This window comes from Eurosta solidaginis, chromosome X (assembly GCF_040869045.1).
Source record: "Eurosta solidaginis isolate ZX-2024a chromosome X, ASM4086904v1, whole genome shotgun sequence".
Taxonomy (NCBI): domain Eukaryota; kingdom Metazoa; phylum Arthropoda; class Insecta; order Diptera; family Tephritidae; genus Eurosta; species Eurosta solidaginis.
In genome coordinates, this window is record NC_090324.1 from 141,427,899 (window position 1) to 141,447,492 (window position 19,594).

A 19,594-nucleotide genomic window follows, 5' to 3' on the forward strand; every position below is an offset into this window, starting at 1 on the left:
TTTTCATTTGTCACGTTTTCACTAAGATCGTTTTCTTCTATGTCATTCCCATCTCCTGAGCTATTTTCTTCCCCAGACTCACTTTCTGGGGCGAAGCTGCTCCCGTAATCTTCAAAGTGCAGGTCGCTTTCGCTGAAATTCAAAATACCCTTAATAATTTCTTCCTCAGATACTTGTTTTCTTCTACGACCCTCCATTCCAAAGAATCAACGAAGAATATACACATATATATAAATTATGTTTTCTATGTTAGTATATAAATAGTTGAAACATTGTAAAAAACTTACCTTAAAATTTTTAATATCAATATGCACACTTTTATTCAAGAAGAACGTTCATAACAACCTTCTTCTAAGGCTATTGTGACACGAATGAACTGATAAAAGCATATTTAGAACTTCTTTGCACATTAATTAGCACATTGCAAAATTTCGGGGAACACCCCTTAAAAAAACGAAATTTTAAAATAGCGGCTTAGCGCATACACAAACCGCAGCTTTCGGGTGTATCTGACACCCTGCCAGATACTAAAACATGCAAGAAAATTACTTCCTACAAACCTTCATGAAATAACAGCTCAATACATTTTAGTAATTTTACGACACATATATGTGACATGAGTTTTTTTTAAACATCCCACGTCACATATATGTGACGCTGAGCGGCGAACGTGTTAATGTTTTATTCAATGTTTAATGTTACTATTGTTATTTACTACTATAAAGTAAATTAAATTAAAATTTACAAATGTAAACGAAACTTTGCCAAATGGGCGCTATGAAACCTCTTTCCCATCCTTCTTGCAAAAGAAAGCTAATATAGCTCATAAAACTTTTGTTCAAAAAATACAACCTGATGCTAAGTTCCGAACTTTTCTTGATTTTAAAGTCGCTAATCTATATTCTAAATCGTATGATGTCATTCCGATTTTTAGTTATATACACACATATTAATTAAATAATTCACATCGAATATCCGCATGGACTGTTTCAGTTTCTTGCGTATGGTTAAATTAATGTTATTATTACAAACAAAAACATAAAAGTAAATTATATAGGTACATATAATCATAAATTTCGAAGGTATTCAGATATAAACATATTTCTACCTAGTAAAATTCCTTAGGTATTAAAAATAACTTAATTTGTAATAATTTTAGAAATTTTTTACTAGCCATCATAGTCCACAATTACTCGATTGCTCTATCCATAAATTCTAGAAATCTTTTGGCATATTGATCTGGATCACAAGTAGAAATTCCATCTACGTTACCTCCATATTTAACGGTTTTTGCTGCCTTGGCTGCCTAAAAGGACAAATAATATTGATTTACATTAGTAAAGAATTTTTTCAGTTACAATAAAAACTTTGAACACTAATCTCAATATAAATTAGAGATTACGATTTCTCGAACTTGTTCGAGAAGAGATTTCTCGCGAGTCTCGCCTTCTCGAATCTCGAATTATTCGTAAGGCTCGCGATCTTCTCGACAATCAATTTAATCGATTCATTGGCTGTTTTATATACAGCTTATGATTTATTCTGGAGCTCAAGCGAAAATGTTCACAAAACTACAAGTAAAAAACACCGAAATATATAGAATAGTGCCAATGCAGCGACTGAGTATTACGAGTATTTCGAGATTCGAGAATCTCGCGAGAAGTCGTGTTCTCGATGTCTCGTTAAAAAAATGAAATATTATGAACAAAATTATACATATTGTAATGAATTTAGTGCAATTCGCCTTATTTGCAATCTTCTGCTAACGTTCATATCGCTAAACTCTTGAATAAATAACTCCACTATTCAATAATGCAAAATGGCCTTTATTAAAGTTATTCACAATAACGTACTTCACAACAACACTACTATTGCTCACCAGGTGGCTTCTTAAATCAAACTGATTGTCGCGCCTCTACTGTTGTTGCCTTTTATACTCTATGATTTCTCGTTCGCATCTTCTAGGCGCTTCCATTTCCAGAATCTACTAGTTGGTTATCTGCTATAAATTTCTCAGCTATAACTACAGATGCACAATTTTTATAGCTTCTCTTACAGCTCATGCGCGTGTGTTTGTGAGTAATATTTGCACAATTATTGCATACTTTCAGGAGTATCTCAGATATATGCATGTTGTTGTGCGTTGCTTCTCCGCTGCGTGTGCGTACATATGTGTAGACATAATAATTAATTTAGTTATGTGCATACAAGTCACTGCTTAGCATCGGGTTAGAGATGACAGTACCCCTTAGTGTTGCTCATATTCGTAACACTGCCCTCCACCTAAGTCTGATCGTCCCGATCAGACAAATTTCCTGATCTAAACGCCGCTAGCATCTCCAATTGTACCACTCTTCTATTTCGTGGTTTCCCTATTGTTTGTATGCGGTAGATGACATCACTGATCCTCTTCACAACTCTGTACGGGCCTTCCCAACTGCACCAAAATTCGGACGGAACACGTTTCCGCCGGTGAGGGTTGTATAGCAGTACCACATCTCCCTCCCGGAAACTTTCCGAATTATTTTTCTTGTCGTACCTGTGTTTCATCTTACTACTCATTATACTTGGCCGTTCCCACACACTCTGTTGTTTGGCCAATGAACTACTTCGTAGAGCTTGCGCTTGATGGATTGGCTTCGCATAATCAGTATCGTTTCACAACAGTAGTGCGCCCGCCTTGAAACTACCCTCGCATTCTTTCTGGGAAATTCGTTCCTTCGTTTTTGTGCGTCCATTAGGGTTTTTCAATGCCAGTGTTTCTCTCGCAGGTACTTTTGATTTCGCTTTATTTGGCCCATTCGATCCATCAACCTTTACCTTTGACTTTCGTGGTGTTTGTCGAGTCTTCTCCAGCAGTACCCGATTACTGCTGAACCCTTTCTCCAAACTAAAGTTAAGTGGTATATCCTGGTTCTTATAGCGCATAATCTTCCTACGCATACCGATCTTGATGTCATGGTCAACTAAGAAGTCCACTCCCAATATGACTTCATCACCAATCTCCGCCACAATGAATTTGTGTAGAACTAAGACCTTTCCAATTAATACCTAACATATCACTTCTCCTTGGACTTGGTGTAGCATTATGCGTCTGCCACCTATGCAATACATTTACATTTTAATAGCATAATCATATTACAATATCATAAGACATAAATTACCTTGACCTCACACAGCGGTTAGCTAACATCAATGGAATGCCGAATATGAATCCCTTGTCAGTTCACACATAACAAATTATGCTTATGTTAGTTTGTCACCAAAATATTTACATACAACCCATAAAATGAATTAACCAAATATTAACATTTCACATGAATATCGATCTGCTGACTTTGCATACAAATCTACATGCATGCATAGTAATACAAATCTACATGCATGCATAGTCATACAAATCTACATATATGCATAGGAATACAAATCTACATATATGCATAGTAATACAAATCTACATATATGCAAAGCAATACAAATCTACATATACGCATAGCAATACAAATCTACATATACTACATATATGCATAGTAATACAAATCTACATATATGCATAGCAATACAAATCTCCATATATGCTTAGTAATACAAATGTACATATTTTTAGTTGTTAGTATTAGGATATTTATAAATGTGTAGGTTAAGTAATTAGCTATAAAACAGAAAGAATTTTTGTAATAAAGGCAATCTTGATCTGACTACCAAAGTCACTACATTTCTTATTATTTTAACGTTTCATTGGTTATACTCGCCAGTGACCGTGCGCAACCATGCTCCAGGTAACGGTTTTACTCTCCTGTTGACCAAGTCAGATCGGATTAAGGAATGAGATGCGCCCGTATCTACAGTCAGTACACGCTCTTCGCCCTCCAGCTTTCTTTTGAGGGCAAGAATGCTCGATTTTCTTCCAATTTGCAACACAGATATCACAGGACATTCAATAGCTGGGGCAAGTTTTGGTTCTTTACATCTGACACGCTCTTGCCCATCTCCTCCAGCTTTGCATTTACGGCTACCCATATTGTTGGAACTATTAGGACCAAGATCGCAATGACGTGCAATGTGCCCGGACTTCCCGCATTTGAAGCCTTTGATAACTCTTTCACTCCACTTTTGCGATCCTTTCAGCGCCTCCAATATTGAGTCTACCCACTCTGGCCTTTCTACTTCCGCACGGCGTGCTTTGAAAACTGGCTTACCCAGAAGCGACGCTGTTTTCTGAATCAGAGCTTGTGACACCATTTCTGTGAATGTTGTCCTTGGGTTTGCGTATGTAGCTCGCTTTGTTTCGACGTCCTGTATGCCATTTGTAAAGCTCTGAATCTTTACTCTCTCAGTGTATTCCACGGGTGCGTCCGCATTCGTAAATGTGCCAGCCTGTCAACATCCGATGCAAACTCTTGCAATATTTCACCAGGGCTCTGGAAGCGGTTCAGTAACTCCATTTGGTATATCTGTCGCCTATGCTCAGTTCCGTATCGGCTCTCTAGAGCGCCCATCAATGCTTCATAACAGTTCCGTTCGCCCTCTGCAATGGTTTGTAAAATCTCAGCTGCAGGCCCTTTCAATGCCATGAACAGGTGCTGACCTTTATCTTCAGCATTGCAGTTGTTCACAGCTGCGGTCTTCTCAAACTTTAGCTTGAAGACCTGGAAAGGAACAGAACCGTTAAAAGATGGAGTTTTTACCTTCGGATTGCTTGCTAAAACAGCTGGGCGATTTAGTTAAAGCTCCTGTATACGACTTCTCAATGTTTCAATCTCAGCATCGATTTTATCCTCGAGTTGTACAATTTTTGTATCTTGTGCCGCCAGCTTCGATGATACCCTTATCTCCTGCCACTCCAGCTGCGAGGATTTGCGAGCCTCTTGTGCTTTCAACTGTTCAGCCAACTGAGATGTCATATATGTCTTCTGTTTTTCCAGTTGAGTTTCCATCGTGGATGTTATACGTGTCTCCTGTGATTCCAGTTGGGATGCTATACTTGTCTTTTGTTCTTCCAGTTGAGATGCTATTTGCGACGACATTGATGTTACTTTCGATGTTTGTGCAGATATTGCAGCCAAAATCGTGTTCAGGTCTGTGTTCACCATTGTCTGCGGTGTTTCATTTTTCTCCTCCAATTTTGTTGTCTCACCGCAATCAAGATGAAAGACATACGTCAATTCCTTCTAATTCCATTGCCTGTCGTAGTTGTTCCTGAAGTTCTAGTTTAATGCCGGTTGTATTCAATCCACGGCTCTCCAACTCCTTCTTCAGTTGCTGGATCTTCAATTCACTTATCTTTGCCATGTCCAAGTTGAATTCGAAATCTCCAGAATTTATTCAACCATTCCTCTTCTCACAACAATTGTAACGAATTTAGTGCAATTCGCCTTATTTGCAATCTTCTGCTAACGTTCATATCGCTAAACTCTTGAATAAATAACTCCACTATTCAATAATGCAAAATGGCCTTTATTAAAGTTATTCACAATAACGTACTTCACAACAACACTACTATTGCTCACCAGGTGGCTTCTTAAATCAAACTGATTGTCGCGCCTCTACTGTTGTTGCCTTTTATACTCTATGATTTCTCGTTCGCATCTTCTAGGCGCTTCCATTTCCAGAATCTACTAGTTGGTTATCTGCTATAAATTTCTCAGCTATAACTACAGATGCACAATTTTTATAGCTTCTCTCACAGCTCATGCGCGTGTGTTTGTGAGTAATATTTGCACAATTATTGCATACTTTCAGGAGTATCTCACATATATGCATGTTGTGCGTTGCTTCTCCGCTGCGTGTGCGTACATATGTGTAGACATAATGATTAATTTAGTTATGTGCATACAAGTCACTGCTTAGCATCGGCTTAGAGATAACAGTACCCCTTAGTGTTGCTAATATTCGTAACAATATGTATAATAAATACGTTAAAGATGAGCTGTATGAGCTATACGCAGACATCAACATAGTCCAGCGAATTAAAACGCAGCGGCTTCGCTGGCTAGGCCATGTTATGCGAATGAAAGATGACGCTACGGCCAAGAAAGTGTTTCTATCGGAACCCGCCTATGGAAGCAGATGTAGAGGGCGGCCCCCACTCCATTGGAAGGACCAGGTGGAAAACGAATTAAACTCCCTTGGTGTGACCAATTGGCGCCGGTTGGAAGATAGAAGGAGCGACTGGTGCGCCTTGTTGCCGGCCATAACCGTTTAAACGGTTAAGCGCCAATTAAGTAAGTAAGTAAGTAAGTAATAAATAAGTTTTGAGTTAAGTGTCATTGGAAACCAATATAATCAACAAAAAAGTCACAAGTAAAAAACCCAAGTGTATAAATATTGTCCATACAGCGATTAAGTTTATGTCGAGAAGCTCGCAAGATTTACGAGTACTTCGAGACACGAGAATCTCGCGAGAAGTCGAGTTATCGATTTCTCGGATTTCGAAAATCTCGCTTGTGTTCGAGAAGAAATCGTGAGCTCTAATATAAATAATCTGTACTAAAATAAAACTTCAGAAAATTCTAGTCTGTAAATTGAAGATTTCTTTGAAAAAATTATGGATGCGTTTATAATGGGTTTTTATGAAACTTTCAATGATTTATATGTGGCAGTACAGGAAGCAGTTATGCCACTCAATTGATCAAAATCGGAGTGCGAACAAAAAAGATATGCCAATTAATAATTTAATACAGATAAAATATACTTTGAAGAAATGTCTGCAACTTTGCTTTGGAAGCGAGAATTATGAAGGTTTCGACGACCTTCTAGGCATGTAAAAGAATGCTGGGGTTGACGCAAGTTTACAGCTATTGTAAAGCCTATTACTTAGAAGAAATGTGTGAAACTTTGCTTTGGAGAAAGAATGCATGTAAAAGAATCCAGAATTCTGACGCAAGTTCTATCGCCTTATCACCCTTTCTTTGCGTATTTACAGCGATTTTAAAGTCAATCCTTCAATTTCTGTGAAGTATTTGTGAATAATGAGGGTGGAAAATGTTCATGAATTTTGAAAGCACTTTTCGTCATTGGTTTGTAAACAAACCATCTGCATAGTTGTGCCACCTGTAAATATATGTTCTGACACGAAAGGTCCCAAAATGCCGAGAATAGTTTGTGTTTATACCGAATTCGAAAAGGGATGATGGAAAATCGTTCCAATATTTATCTAGAAGTAAAACAATAGCTTTATTTAGTTAATTACTAAACAACCTTCAAGAGGATAAAATATAACAGGCTGTAATAAACATCTTCGTTGTTCCTGGTACTGCTTTGTCAACCTTTTCGCCTCAAGAATTACTTTGATAAACGAGGAAAAATTTTCACTTTCAATGGTATTAAGATCTTGCTCAAGAAATAAATTTTTCAGGAAATTTAAGATTCAACAAAAATATCTAGGAATCATTCTAAATAGTAAGCTGCCGCGGCAGAACAGGGAAAAGGTCTCTACAACACTCTATGCATGTGAAGCTGAGCTCAGGCCAAGGTGTTCACTTCCGGAAAACGGTGAACGGCCTATTATAGTAGATATCTTGCGAATATTCAAACAAGCAGTCCCTGACCAAGAGCGGGTGGCGAGGAGGGTTTGGCGAGTATATCATTAGCACGATTAATGATTAATTGGCGCTTAACAGCCTAAACGAATTTGGCCATTTCGTAAAAAGTCACTCCAGCAATCCCTGTTTCGCTATAACTGACACCAATTTGGAGCAAAGGGAGATCAGGTCTTCATCCACCTATCTCTCCTAACTCAGGAGAGGTTTCCATCTTCTTCTTCTTCCAAACTGTAGTGTCGACTGAAAAACTTTCTTGGTCGGAGCGTCTTCGTCCATTCGCATAACATGACCTAGCCAGCGAAGCCTCTGGGTCTTTATTCGCTGCACTATTGTTATATCTGTGTAAAGCTCATACATTTCATCATTACACCACCTTCGATACTCGCCGTCAGCATCACGGACAGGACCATAAATCTTCCGGAGAACTTTTCCCTCGAACACTCCAAGAGCCATTTCATTTTCTCTCGACACCGTCCATTATTCCGAGCCATACACCAGGCTAGGTATGGTGAGCGACTTGTAGAGCGTGTTTTTTGTTCATCGAGAGAGGACTCTTCTTTTTAATTACGTACGCCAGACAGAACCTTATATGCGAAATTAAGCAGTCTGATTCCGCAGTAATTAGCGCCATTTTCAGGATCGTCTTTCTTGTGGATTGTGCAGAGTACACTTAAATTCCAATAGAAAGGCATGCACTCATTCGACCATATTTTACATAGGAGTAGATGCATGCTCTTTGCCAACTCTTCGCCTCCATATTTGAACAGATCCGTGCTTATTCCGTCATTACCTGGCGCCTTGTTATTATTGAGCCGGGATATTAATATTCTCACTTCGTCATAATATTGTGCCGGTAGGTGTTTTCTATCATCGGCGCTCGGGGTATCGGGTTCGTCTTCTCCCTCACTAGCTAGCAATGAGGAGAAGTGTTCCCTCCAAAGCTTAAGCACCTTCTGGATGTCAGTTACCTTACTTATTTACTTAATTGGTGCTTAACCGTCTAAATGGTTATGGCCATCCAACAATGCGCGCCAGTCGCTCCTTCCCTCCGCCAACCGGCGCCAATTGAGTTTAACACCAAGGGAGTTTAAATCGTTTTCCACCTGGTCCTTCCAACGGCGTGGGGCCGCCCTCTACCTCTGCTTCCATAGGCGGGTTCCGATAGAAACACTTTCTTGGCCGGAGCATCATCTTTCATTCGCATAACATGGCCTAGCCAGCGCAGCCGCTGCATTTTATTTCGCTGGACTATGTTGATGTCTGCGTAAAGCTCGTACAGCTCATCATTAAATCTTCTTCGGTACTCGCCATCGCCAACGCGTAGAGGTCCATAAATCTTTCGAAGTACTTTTCTCTCGAACACTCCCAAAGCCTCTTCATCTGCTGTTGTCATGGTCCACACTTCTGCCCCATATAGCAGGACGGGTATGATAAGTGACTTGAAGAGTATGATTTTCGGTCGCCGAGAGAGGACTTTACTTTTCAATGGCCTGCCTAGTCCAAAGTAGCATTTATTGGCAAGATTGATTCTTCGCTGGATTTCAGTGCTGATGTTGTTGCTATTGTTGATACTGGGTCCCAAATAAACCAAGTCTTTTATTGTTTCGAAATTATGGCTGTCAACAGTGGCGTGGTTTCCAAGGCGCGTATGCGCTGACTCTTGGCTCGATGACAGCAGGTACTTCGTTTTGTCCTCATTCACCATCAAACGCATCTTTACCGCTTCTTTTTCCAGTTTGGAGTAAGCAGAACTAACAGCGCGGGTGTTTAGGCCGATGATATCAATATCATCAGCATATGCCAGTAATTGCACGCTTTTATAGAATATTGTTCCAGTGCGGTTAAGTTCTGCAGCTAGTATAATTTTCTCCAGCATCAAATTAAAGAAATCGCACGATAAGGGGTAACCCTGTCTGAAACCTCGTTTAGTTGCGAACGGCTCCGAGAGGCGTTCCTAATTCTGACTGAGCTGATGGTGTTGCTCAACGTCATTTTGCACAGCGGTGTAGGTTTTGCGGGGAAACCAAATTCAGACGGCATATAGTCAGCTCCTATTCGTGCTGTCGAAGGCGGCTTTAAAGTCGACGAAGAGGTGATGTGTGTCGATTCTTTTTTCACGGGTTTTTTCCAAGATTTGGGGCATTGTGAAAATCTGGTCGATGGTAGACTTACCAGGTCTGAAGTCGCACTGATAAGGTCCAATCAGCCGGTTCACGGTGGGCTTCAATCTTTCGCGCAATACACTTGAAAGGACCTTATGTGCGATAATAAGAAGGCTGATTCCACGGTAGTTGGTGCATCTTGCCGTACCCATTCTTGTTGACTAGGCAAATAACACTTAGATTCCAATCATCGCGCATGCACTCGTCCACCCATATTTTGCTAAGAAGCTGTTGCATGCGCCTTACCAACTCCTCGACGCCGTACTTGAATAGCTCCGCAGGCAATCCATCAGCGCCCACGGCCTTGTTGTTTTTAATCTGGTTATTGCTATTCTAACTTCGTCATAATCGGGCGGGGGACATATATTCCATCATCATCGATTGCGGGATCGGGTTCGTCATCTCTGCGCGGCGAATCGCTGCCTCCATTTAGAAGAGCAGAGAAGTGTTCCCTCCATAATCTAAGCACTCTATGGACATCAGTTACAAGGTCGCTGTTTTCGTTCCTACAGGAGTTTCCCCGGTCTTAAAACCTTCCGTTTGTCGCGGTTTTTGTTTTTTAGTAAAATTTTTGGGCGTTATTCCTGGCGGCTAGCAGCTCAAGCTCCTCGTACTCACGTTTTTCTGCTTCTGATTTTTCCTTCCTGAAAAGGCGTCTCGCTTCCCTTTTCAACTCACGATAGCGTTCACACACTCCTCTTGTTGCGCTCGCTTTTAAGGTAGCCCTGTAGGCAGAGTTTTTTCTTTCGGTTGCAACGCGGTATTCTTCATCGCACCAGTGGTTTTTTCGTGGCCGCCGGTAACCAATTTTCCTCTGCGGCAGTACAAAGTGTTTTGGAGATATGCTCCCACTGCTCCTGTATTCCTTCAGGATGAATTGTGCTCTGAGAGAGCAGGTGTGAGAGTCGAGTTTCGAAATCATTGGCAGTCTGTTGTGATTGAAGCTTTTCGACGTCTAGCTTTCCTTGTGTTTTTGTTCCTTGGGTTTAGCCGCGCTGAGGCGGGTGCGTATTTTGGCTGCAACGAGATAATGGTCCGATTCGAAATCAGGTCCTCAGATCGTGCGCACATCTAAAACACTGGAGGCCTGCCGTCCGTCAATCACAACGTGATCGATCTCATTGCGCGTATTTCGATCAGGAGACAGCCATGTAGCTTGATGTATCTTTTTATGAATGAACCTCTTGCTGGATATGACCATGTTTCGAGCAGCGGCAAAGTCAATCAGCCTCAGCCCGTTAGGAGAAGTTTCATTGTCTAGGCTGAACTTTCCGACTGTAGGGCCAAACCTTTGCCCACCCTGGCGTTAAAGTCGCCAATCACAACTTTTATATCAAGACGGGGGCAGCGCTCGTATCTGCGTTCTAATTGTTCATAAAAATTGTCTTTCACCTCATCGTCTTTCTCCTCTGTCGGCGCATGGGCGCAGATGAATGATATATTAAAAAATTTTACTTTTATTCGGATAGCGGTGAGACGCTCGTCCACAGGCGTGAACGCCAGAACTTGGCGACGAAGTCCCTCTCCCACCGCGAATCCGACGCCGACATCAACCAGCCAGGCATCTGCACCAATCCCATTCACGGAGCGGACGTTCCAGGTGCATGGCCTCAATTCATTGCCGGTCAAACGTTTGCCATGGTCGTAATCAATAGAGAGTGTATTTATCCGAGGCTTTTTGGTATATTTCATTGGAGTATGGTTTTATGTGGCGGGTCCCAAGCCCAGCGCACAATCCGCTCAGCGGGGGACGTCAGTTACCAGGTCGCCGTTATCTGTCCTGCTGCAATATGTCCCGGTCTTAAAACCTTCCGTCAACCGCCGCATTTTTTGGTAGAGTTTCTGGCATTATTCCTCCCGGACAGCATCTGAAACTCCTTGCACTGGCGCCGTTCTGCTGCACGTTTGTTCCTTCTTTAAAGGCTTCTCTCTTCCTTCCTCGCTTCACGATAACACTCCAATATACCGCATTTTGCCACGATCTTACGCAGCGTGGCTCTGTAAGCGGCAGCGCTGTATTCCTCATAATACCTGTTGTTTTTTCGGGCTCGCAGGAAACGTATGACGTTAGTAGCGGTGGTACATAATGAAGAAAGGACCGGTGAACAGGTGTAGATGCCGTCCTCAAATGAAGCAGGAAACTTCACGGCGCGGGATACACATCCATGAAGGAAAAAACTGAACTCTTGAAAGTCTTAAGAAAGCTCATATTTCATATTATATTAAAACTGAGCAAAGTAACACCTTAATAAATGTATACTGGGATTTATGTTAGTGTAAAAATGAGATAAACTTAAATAAGCAATAAAACAAATACAAGCAGGGTGGTCTAGTGGTTAAACCAACTTCAGTTTCACGGTGTGATTCCCCGTTCGAGTCTCGGTGAAACCCTTGATAACATAACGAAATGGCGTGATGTTGATTACGTGGCGGTCTTCGAAATGGTACCATCGCAATATGGCAGTAAGTTTTTTTTCTTTTTGGTTTCTCTTAAGCAAAAAATAATAATTGAATATTCAATTATTATAAACCGACATCGGTTAAAGTCCAAGCCCACTTTTATATAAAAGATTTTTAAAAGGGTCGTAGAAGAAAATAATAAGCTATAACTTAGCGAAAAAGAGCTTTGTATCGATAGACTTTTACTTTCTAAATTGAATTATAACATTAAATTGGAAAACACTAAAAATTTAAAAATGGGTGTGGCGGTGCCTAAGCAATTTTCAATGTTTCGGGAGCCATAACTTGAAGAAAAATTTACATATCGTAACAAAATTGGGTACAAATATTTTCTTTATAGCAGGAAATATTTCTAGTAAAAATGGATAAGATTGGTTAAGGACCACGACCACTTTTATATAAATGACTTTAAAAAGAGCCGTAGGCAAAACAAATAAGTTAAATCTTAGCGAAAAATAGTTTTGTACCAATCGTATTTTGTGCAATTATAACAACAAATGGGAAAAAATTCAAATATTGAAGAATGGGCGTAGCACTTCAAATTTCTTACATTGCATTTCCCAACGTCTCTGGAGCCATAACTCGACGAAAAGTTTGATGTTTAACAAGAAATGTTTTCAGTAAAAATGGGCTTAATCGGTTAAATCGCCTGCTTTTATATAAAAGATTTTGTAAAAGTGCGTAGATACAGGTAATAAGCTATTCCTAGAAAAAGTTGGAAAACTTCGTTAATAACCCTCCCGTTTTTTTTTTTGTAATAACGATTTTTAGTACAATGGCACTTGTGTGTTTAAGTTTATTGTTCTGTTATATCTTTATTTTAAAATAATCAGTAGGGAAATCCCCATATCTGAAGGAAATCTGCATTATTGCCCGCTCAAGTTCATTGGTCTGTATCCTTTTTGCTTCTTTTAAACAAAAATTGGTTCAGAATAGAATGAATGTGTATAATTGCGCAGCCTTTTAACACTATTAAGCAGACAAAACAAACAACAACAGCATTTCAAGTGTACAGCTGGGTACGTAATTTCGGTTTCACCTGAACTTAGACTTCCTTACTTATTTTTTTCAAATTTTTGTATTAAAAAAAAAAATTTAATTTCATATAAGTTAAAGGACAATAGTCCTTGATCGTAAAAAAAAATTAATTTGTTGGGCCAACTCGCCCAATGGAAAACACTGCACAACACAAGTTTAAATAATAATAGTTAAGTGTATTGAATGTACTTCAAAATACAATTAAACGTAAAGCTAATTATTACTAAACGCTAATCCGTCCCGAACTCGACTGCTCGCTCTGCCGCAACTGCTCCCCTATAAGCCAAACATCCAGCCGCGACGCGCTTCTTGCGTAACTAGTTTACAGCCCATTCTGTGTGAATATTGAAGTCGGTTTCTTCCCACAGGTGCCGTATGCGTGTATTTCACAATTATGTGAACTATACTTTTGCTGACTGTGCGTCTGGATTAATTCCGTAGCATAAGTGTTAGTTGCCGTCACTAACCATGGCCTTGAATTAAGGTGTTAGGTTGCCATGCACGGCCGTAAGTTGTGATAAATATAATTTGCTGACTCAGCGCACGTGCGCTGGCCATACGTGGGAATGTTGCAATAAGGGCAACTGGCGCGTGTTAACTTATATACGTAGAGATATATCAAGACTAAAAAGGGGTAAGCAGAACTCGGAAAACGGCTACAGTTTAGTGCTATCCCCAACTATACAACAAAATTGAATGTGCCAGATATGCAAACAATGTATTACATTAACTTTGTTAATTATATATATGTATATTTTTAAGAAAAAACAAAAAAACACAGTATATTAATAAAATACAACGCACTCATGCATACCGTGACATATACCTAGCGGCGTGAGAATGATAAAATAAGAAAATACCGTAATATATGTAGGTAAATATAATAGCAAACCAGGCGACGGATTGGAGACAAGGCCTCTTCAACCGTTCGAATACTGCCCCAGGTGAAGGAATAAAGCACGGATTGGAGACACGGCCTCTTCAACCGTGCGACCAAAAGCAGTCAACATACACGCAACGACAAACCTACGGATTGGAGACAAGGCCTCTCCAACCGTAGAAACAACGATTATGAGGGTAAACGTCTCACATGAAGTCTCACATGTAATCAGAGTTTATACTCGGATTGGAGAGAAGACCTCTCCAACCGGTGGAAGTACGAGGAAAGCCCCGTTACGTATTGTGGAAAAAAAACAAAAAAAAAAAAACCAAAAAAAAACAAAAAAAAAAAAAAAAATGAAATGAAAAACGGAAAAACCTATTGAAAAAAAAAAAACAAAAAAAAAAAAAACAAAACAAAAAAACAAAAAAAAAAAATTCAAAAAAAATTTCTATTTATACATATATAATTTATTTACACATATATACATATGTAAAAAACAAAACCCTACAATACAAGTAGTCGAACGCACACAAGCATGCCACAAGCACTATATGCACAGTGTTTAAGGTAGGCTTGCAAATATTCGTAGAAGTGGTATGCGTCAAGCACATTCAGATAGTAAGCAGGGCGTGTCAGTCCCACCGTTAACCATACCGCGGCACTATCTAAGTACAGCAACGTGACCCCGACAGACGTAGAGCTTAGTGCTCAACCTACCTCCCGACGGAATACTTGACGGTAGTACCGGGGGGTAAATGGTACTCAGACGGTAGGAGGTTTAGTGCGGTTAAAGTCCCACACTGACTATGAGGCTTTCGATGCTTCCTCCTCGTAAAACAAAAAAAAAAAAAACCTAGGCCAATCCTCTCAAATCACCCTTTCTCCCAGCAGATAGATTTCCGTCAACCGAAGGGGATTCTAAGGCAGCGATGCAATAATATAACCCCGAATGTACCTCCTTTCTTACTTGCGCCTGAGACTATGCCTTATCTGGAGTAGAAACATAAAGCAAATTAAATTAAATGAATACAGCTAACAACAATAAAGCAAAAATTACATGAAGATCGACAATAAATGGCAATACACAGATGTGCGGGTCATTTCTTAAATTCGTTATTTAAGATTTTTATGAATTAATAATGGAAATAATAATTTGGGAAAAATTTAAACAACGTGACATCAGGACCTACAAGCCGACAGCTATTTCGATTATACCCTGTAAATCTCTTCAAAACCTTTTCTCTCGGGAGTGGGATTTGAACCCGCACTCCTACGATGGTTGAAGTGTTAAAAAGGCATTCAACCACGTCATTCCTTAGTTGTTGTAAACTTTGTCCCAATTGCATATTTTATTCTTTTCACAGTACATACTTTGTGTGTAATCATGTGTTAAAGTTATGCTCTTTGTTTGTGTTAGTTTCAAAGAAACTAGAATTTTTGCTTTTGTTCTATTTATAGAACTACAAAGAATTAACCAATGTCGTCTATTTGTTTGAGTTAAGCTGGGATTGCCCTCATTGTTTTTAAATGTATGAAAACATTTATTTGAAGCAATTTTTAATTTATAATTTATTTAATATGTTGGGAAAGATTTATGCAACGTGACATCAGGACGGACAAGGCGACAGCTATTTCGATTATACCTTGTAAGTCTCTTCAAAGTCTTTTCTACCGGGAGTGGGATTTGAACCCGCACTGCTACCATGGTTGAAGTGTTACAAACGCATTCAGCCACGTCATTCCTTAGTTGTTGTACCTGAAATTTATCCCCAATGCCTTCCTTGCATATTTTATCCTTTACAAAGTATTTTAAAAATAGGTGCTTCAAATAAATGTTTTTATACATTTAAAAGCAATGAGGGAAATGCCCGCTTAATTCATACAAAAATAATAATAATTGAATAACAATATTTGAATAACAGTTATCATATACTGGTGCTAAACCCATTAATCCGTAAAAAATCTTAACTAAAACTGACCACACCGTTCAAAATAAAAACATCTAAATTCTTTATAACACAGACCGGTAAATAGAAATGAATTTGCGGTTGGCAATTCAGGCCTCGCAGGAGAAACTGCGGGAGGGGATGTCTTTTTAAAGATATAATCCTGATAGATAGCCGATTGTAATGGGCGATTTCATGGCACGGGCCACCCTTCGCTTAGTTGAGGATGACTGGGGATGCCTTCGGGCTACATATCTCCCCTCTCCACCCGTTCGATCCTCGGAGTCTAGGCAGGTGCAGTCTCGCCCTCCATAAGCATTTTCTATCTAGCGTCCAGATATAGAGGCGGGGGTGTGGAACGGTAGAGCCATCACTAATCGGGTCCTCGTAGTCTTTATAGGTCACCGAACAGCTCGCTTCCGCCTATTACCACCGACGACCACCCGTGAAGAAACAACCGGCGGCTGCAACGGTAAAACCCACCACCTCAGCTTTCGACAAAATCCACCTCATAGAGGTATATTAGGACAAAATAACACTAGAAGCAGTCGTTTTCAAGCCCACATAAGAAAATAGCTCCACTGACGTTCTGAAGAGCCTCTGCATATAAAACCTGGAGATGCTTAAGGCAAAATAAATGCCGTGAGGAGGACAACAGCTGGCACAATACTGGTGGAGCGCGTACCGTGAAATTCACATGCGGAGAAGCACATGGATAATTTCTTGGTCCTGACCCGTTGATTGCCTCACTTTTCCCTCTTAGATGAATACACATTGCTGCAGTCATTACAGCGCAAAACACAGAAGAAAAACGCATAAAGATCAATCTTGTCATGATACGCACAAAGAGTGGCTAGACTCGCGTGAACTCCAGCTGTCAGCAGAAAAAACAGAGTTCATACTTCTAGCAAATAAAAAAACTAAAAAAAAAGTTTTTAAGTTAAACGGTTTTATTGAAAACAATACTTACATTAAGTAATAAAAATACTAAAAGCTAGGAAATAATTAGGTAGCTCCTAAGTACTAGTCATCACACTCATTATTTATTTTGGGTGTTGATCAAATTAAATAAAAAGGTGGGCCGCGTGTGGCAAGCACACAAAACGTGCTCTATCATTTCTTCCTCCAACCCATACATCCTACATCTTTTACCACTGACCAAGCCTACTTTAAAGGCATATGACGCCAGAAGGCGGTGTCCAGTTAGAATACCCGTCATAAGCCTACAGTCCTCTCTTTTTAATGAAAGAATCAACTTTGTTAGTCTAAGGTACAATCTTCGACAAATTTTGTTCATACTCCTGTGATATTTTATATGTATGTGGTTTTCAACATACAAAATTTGTGTTTGTTTATTTGAAAATAAACATTGTTGCCCCTGAGGATGCTGGAATATTCAGCGAAAGTTTGGGAGTAAGGTGAAGTAATCGTATTATTTGCACCAGTAAAAATTAGATCACACTATTGTACATATTCAAAACTCTTAAAATCTAACAACAATCTACTTTTTAAATGTGATGCCTGCTGCTGTATGCTTATATCTTCCTACTTGGCCTGATGGGATAATGCATTATGCTCACAAAGGAAATCAAATTTGTATGAATTAAACCTTTGTCTGCAGAAGGTCTTTGCTTTTAACGTATTCACATTCAAATCGTAAATAATAATACTTCTAAATTCATAAAAAAATGCTTTTAAGTGGAATAATTCAACTGTTCTGTTAGTTCTTGAGAGAGACGAAGTGAAAAGTGATGTATCAATTGTCCTAAAAATTTAGTTCATTTAAAAATAATCAAAAAGTGATTTCGAGTGCTATAATTGAATTTTTTAAGTATGTTAAAATGTTTTTTATTTCTATAAATTAAGCGGGGATTGCCCTAATTGCTTTCAAGTGTATGAAAACATTTATTTGAAGCAATTTTTTAATTTAATTTATTTAATAATGTGGGAAAAATTTAAACAACGTGACTTCAGGACGGCCAAAGCGACAGCTGTTATGTTATTTTTGCTTTTGTTCTATTTATAGATCTACAAAGAATTTACCAGTGTTGTCCCTTTGTGTGAATTAAGAGAAGATTGCCCTAATTACTTTTAAATGTTTGCAAATATTTATTTGAAGCAATTTTTAATGATTCAAGGCTCGATTCGAGCCCAAGGCCAGAACAATAATTTTTTCTAATGATATTATTGCTTTTTTTAATTTTTCTATAATTAAAAAATTGTTTTTTGTTGTTTATTTATCAGTCAAACAAACCACCGCTGTCTAGCTAAATGCTTAGCGCAGCGTGCCTGAAGCGTACTGAAGCACGAAATGGATCTATCTGCGCAGCTATGGCAGGTTGTCTGAAAAACAAAATTTCTATTTACTATTTCAAAAACAAAATACAATTTTACTTCTTTTATATTAGGTCGGTTGCATGTTTGTCCGCTTTTCATACAAATCTTGCTTTTTAAGCAACTTCTCATTGAGCTACAAACGTGAAACTTTACACATAGGTTAGAACACCGTGACAATGCAACAAAAGGGAAAAAATCCGTTAGCTGGGGCACGGATAGAAATAATTAGAGAAGAATTAGAAAATTTTCAAACCAGCTTTCTCGATAAGCTAGAGACTTGTAATTTCAAACTTAATTCAGAGGTCGATGACAGCCGATGACACGATACAACAAGTAAGGACGGGACTGTCTTCGGCTATGCCGAAGACTTCATACCTTTCATGAGTGGGGCTGAACAATAATCTTCGTTCGTAATCTCTGAATAATCGGATGAATAAGATAAGAAATATCTAGTGAACAGATCTACATACCTAAACGATTTTTAAGATAAATATAAAATAAAAAATAAGCAGGTACTTTGTGTGAGGATGCAAAGTTTCAGATTTTTTTGTGGTCTGCGTGTAAAAACCATGACAACGAATCACGTATTTCTACAATATATGACGTAAACGTAACTATTTGATGAAATGTTATGAATTTTGAAGCGTCTAGCCGTAAAAAAGGGGCAAAAAATACAGTTTATATGGGGTATATAATATATGTACCATCGATCTCTATGATTTTTTTAGACAACAATATATGCTATATACGTAAGCATTTGGTGAAATTTGAAGCTTCTAGCTGTTAAAACGGTGCAGAAATTGCGCAAAGTTTCTTATCTGAACAAACGGTTGTATGAGATATATACTAAATATACCACCGATCTCAATGATTTTTTCAGACAACAATATATACTATACACGTAAGCATTTGGTGAAATTTGACGCTTCTAGCTGTTAAAATGGGGAAGAAATTGCGCAAAGTTTCTTATCTGAACAAACGGTTGTATGAGATTATATATACCACCGGTCTCTATGATTTTTTCAGACAACAATATATGCTATACACGTAAACATTTGGTGAAATTTGAACATATCTAAACGATTTTTAAGATAAATATAAAATAAAAAATTGGCAGGTACTTTGTGTGAGGACGCAAAGCTTCACGTTTTTGTGGTCTGCATGTAAAAAATGTGACTACGAATCACGTGTTTCAAAAATATATGAAGTAAACGTAACTATTTG

The 19,594-nt window shown here is 38.9% G+C and overlaps 1 protein-coding gene across 8 annotated transcripts in view; it reads right to left on the reverse strand.

The window, feature by feature from the left end:
• Positions 1-953: 953 nt before the first annotated feature.
• Positions 954-19,594, reverse strand: part of PIP4K (phosphatidylinositol 5-phosphate 4-kinase) — a 1,849,876-nt gene continuing 1,831,235 nt past the window's right edge. For 7 of the 8 annotated variants that reach the window (XM_067758108.1, XM_067758111.1, XM_067758104.1 and 4 more), the window contains one exon: positions 954-1,306. In XM_067758108.1, the coding sequence (XP_067614209.1) occupies positions 1,190-1,306 (117 nt within the window). In that variant the 3' untranslated portion in view covers positions 954-1,189. The remainder of the gene's footprint in view (positions 1,307-19,594) is intronic. The other variant, XR_010947853.1, reaches the window with a different exon arrangement.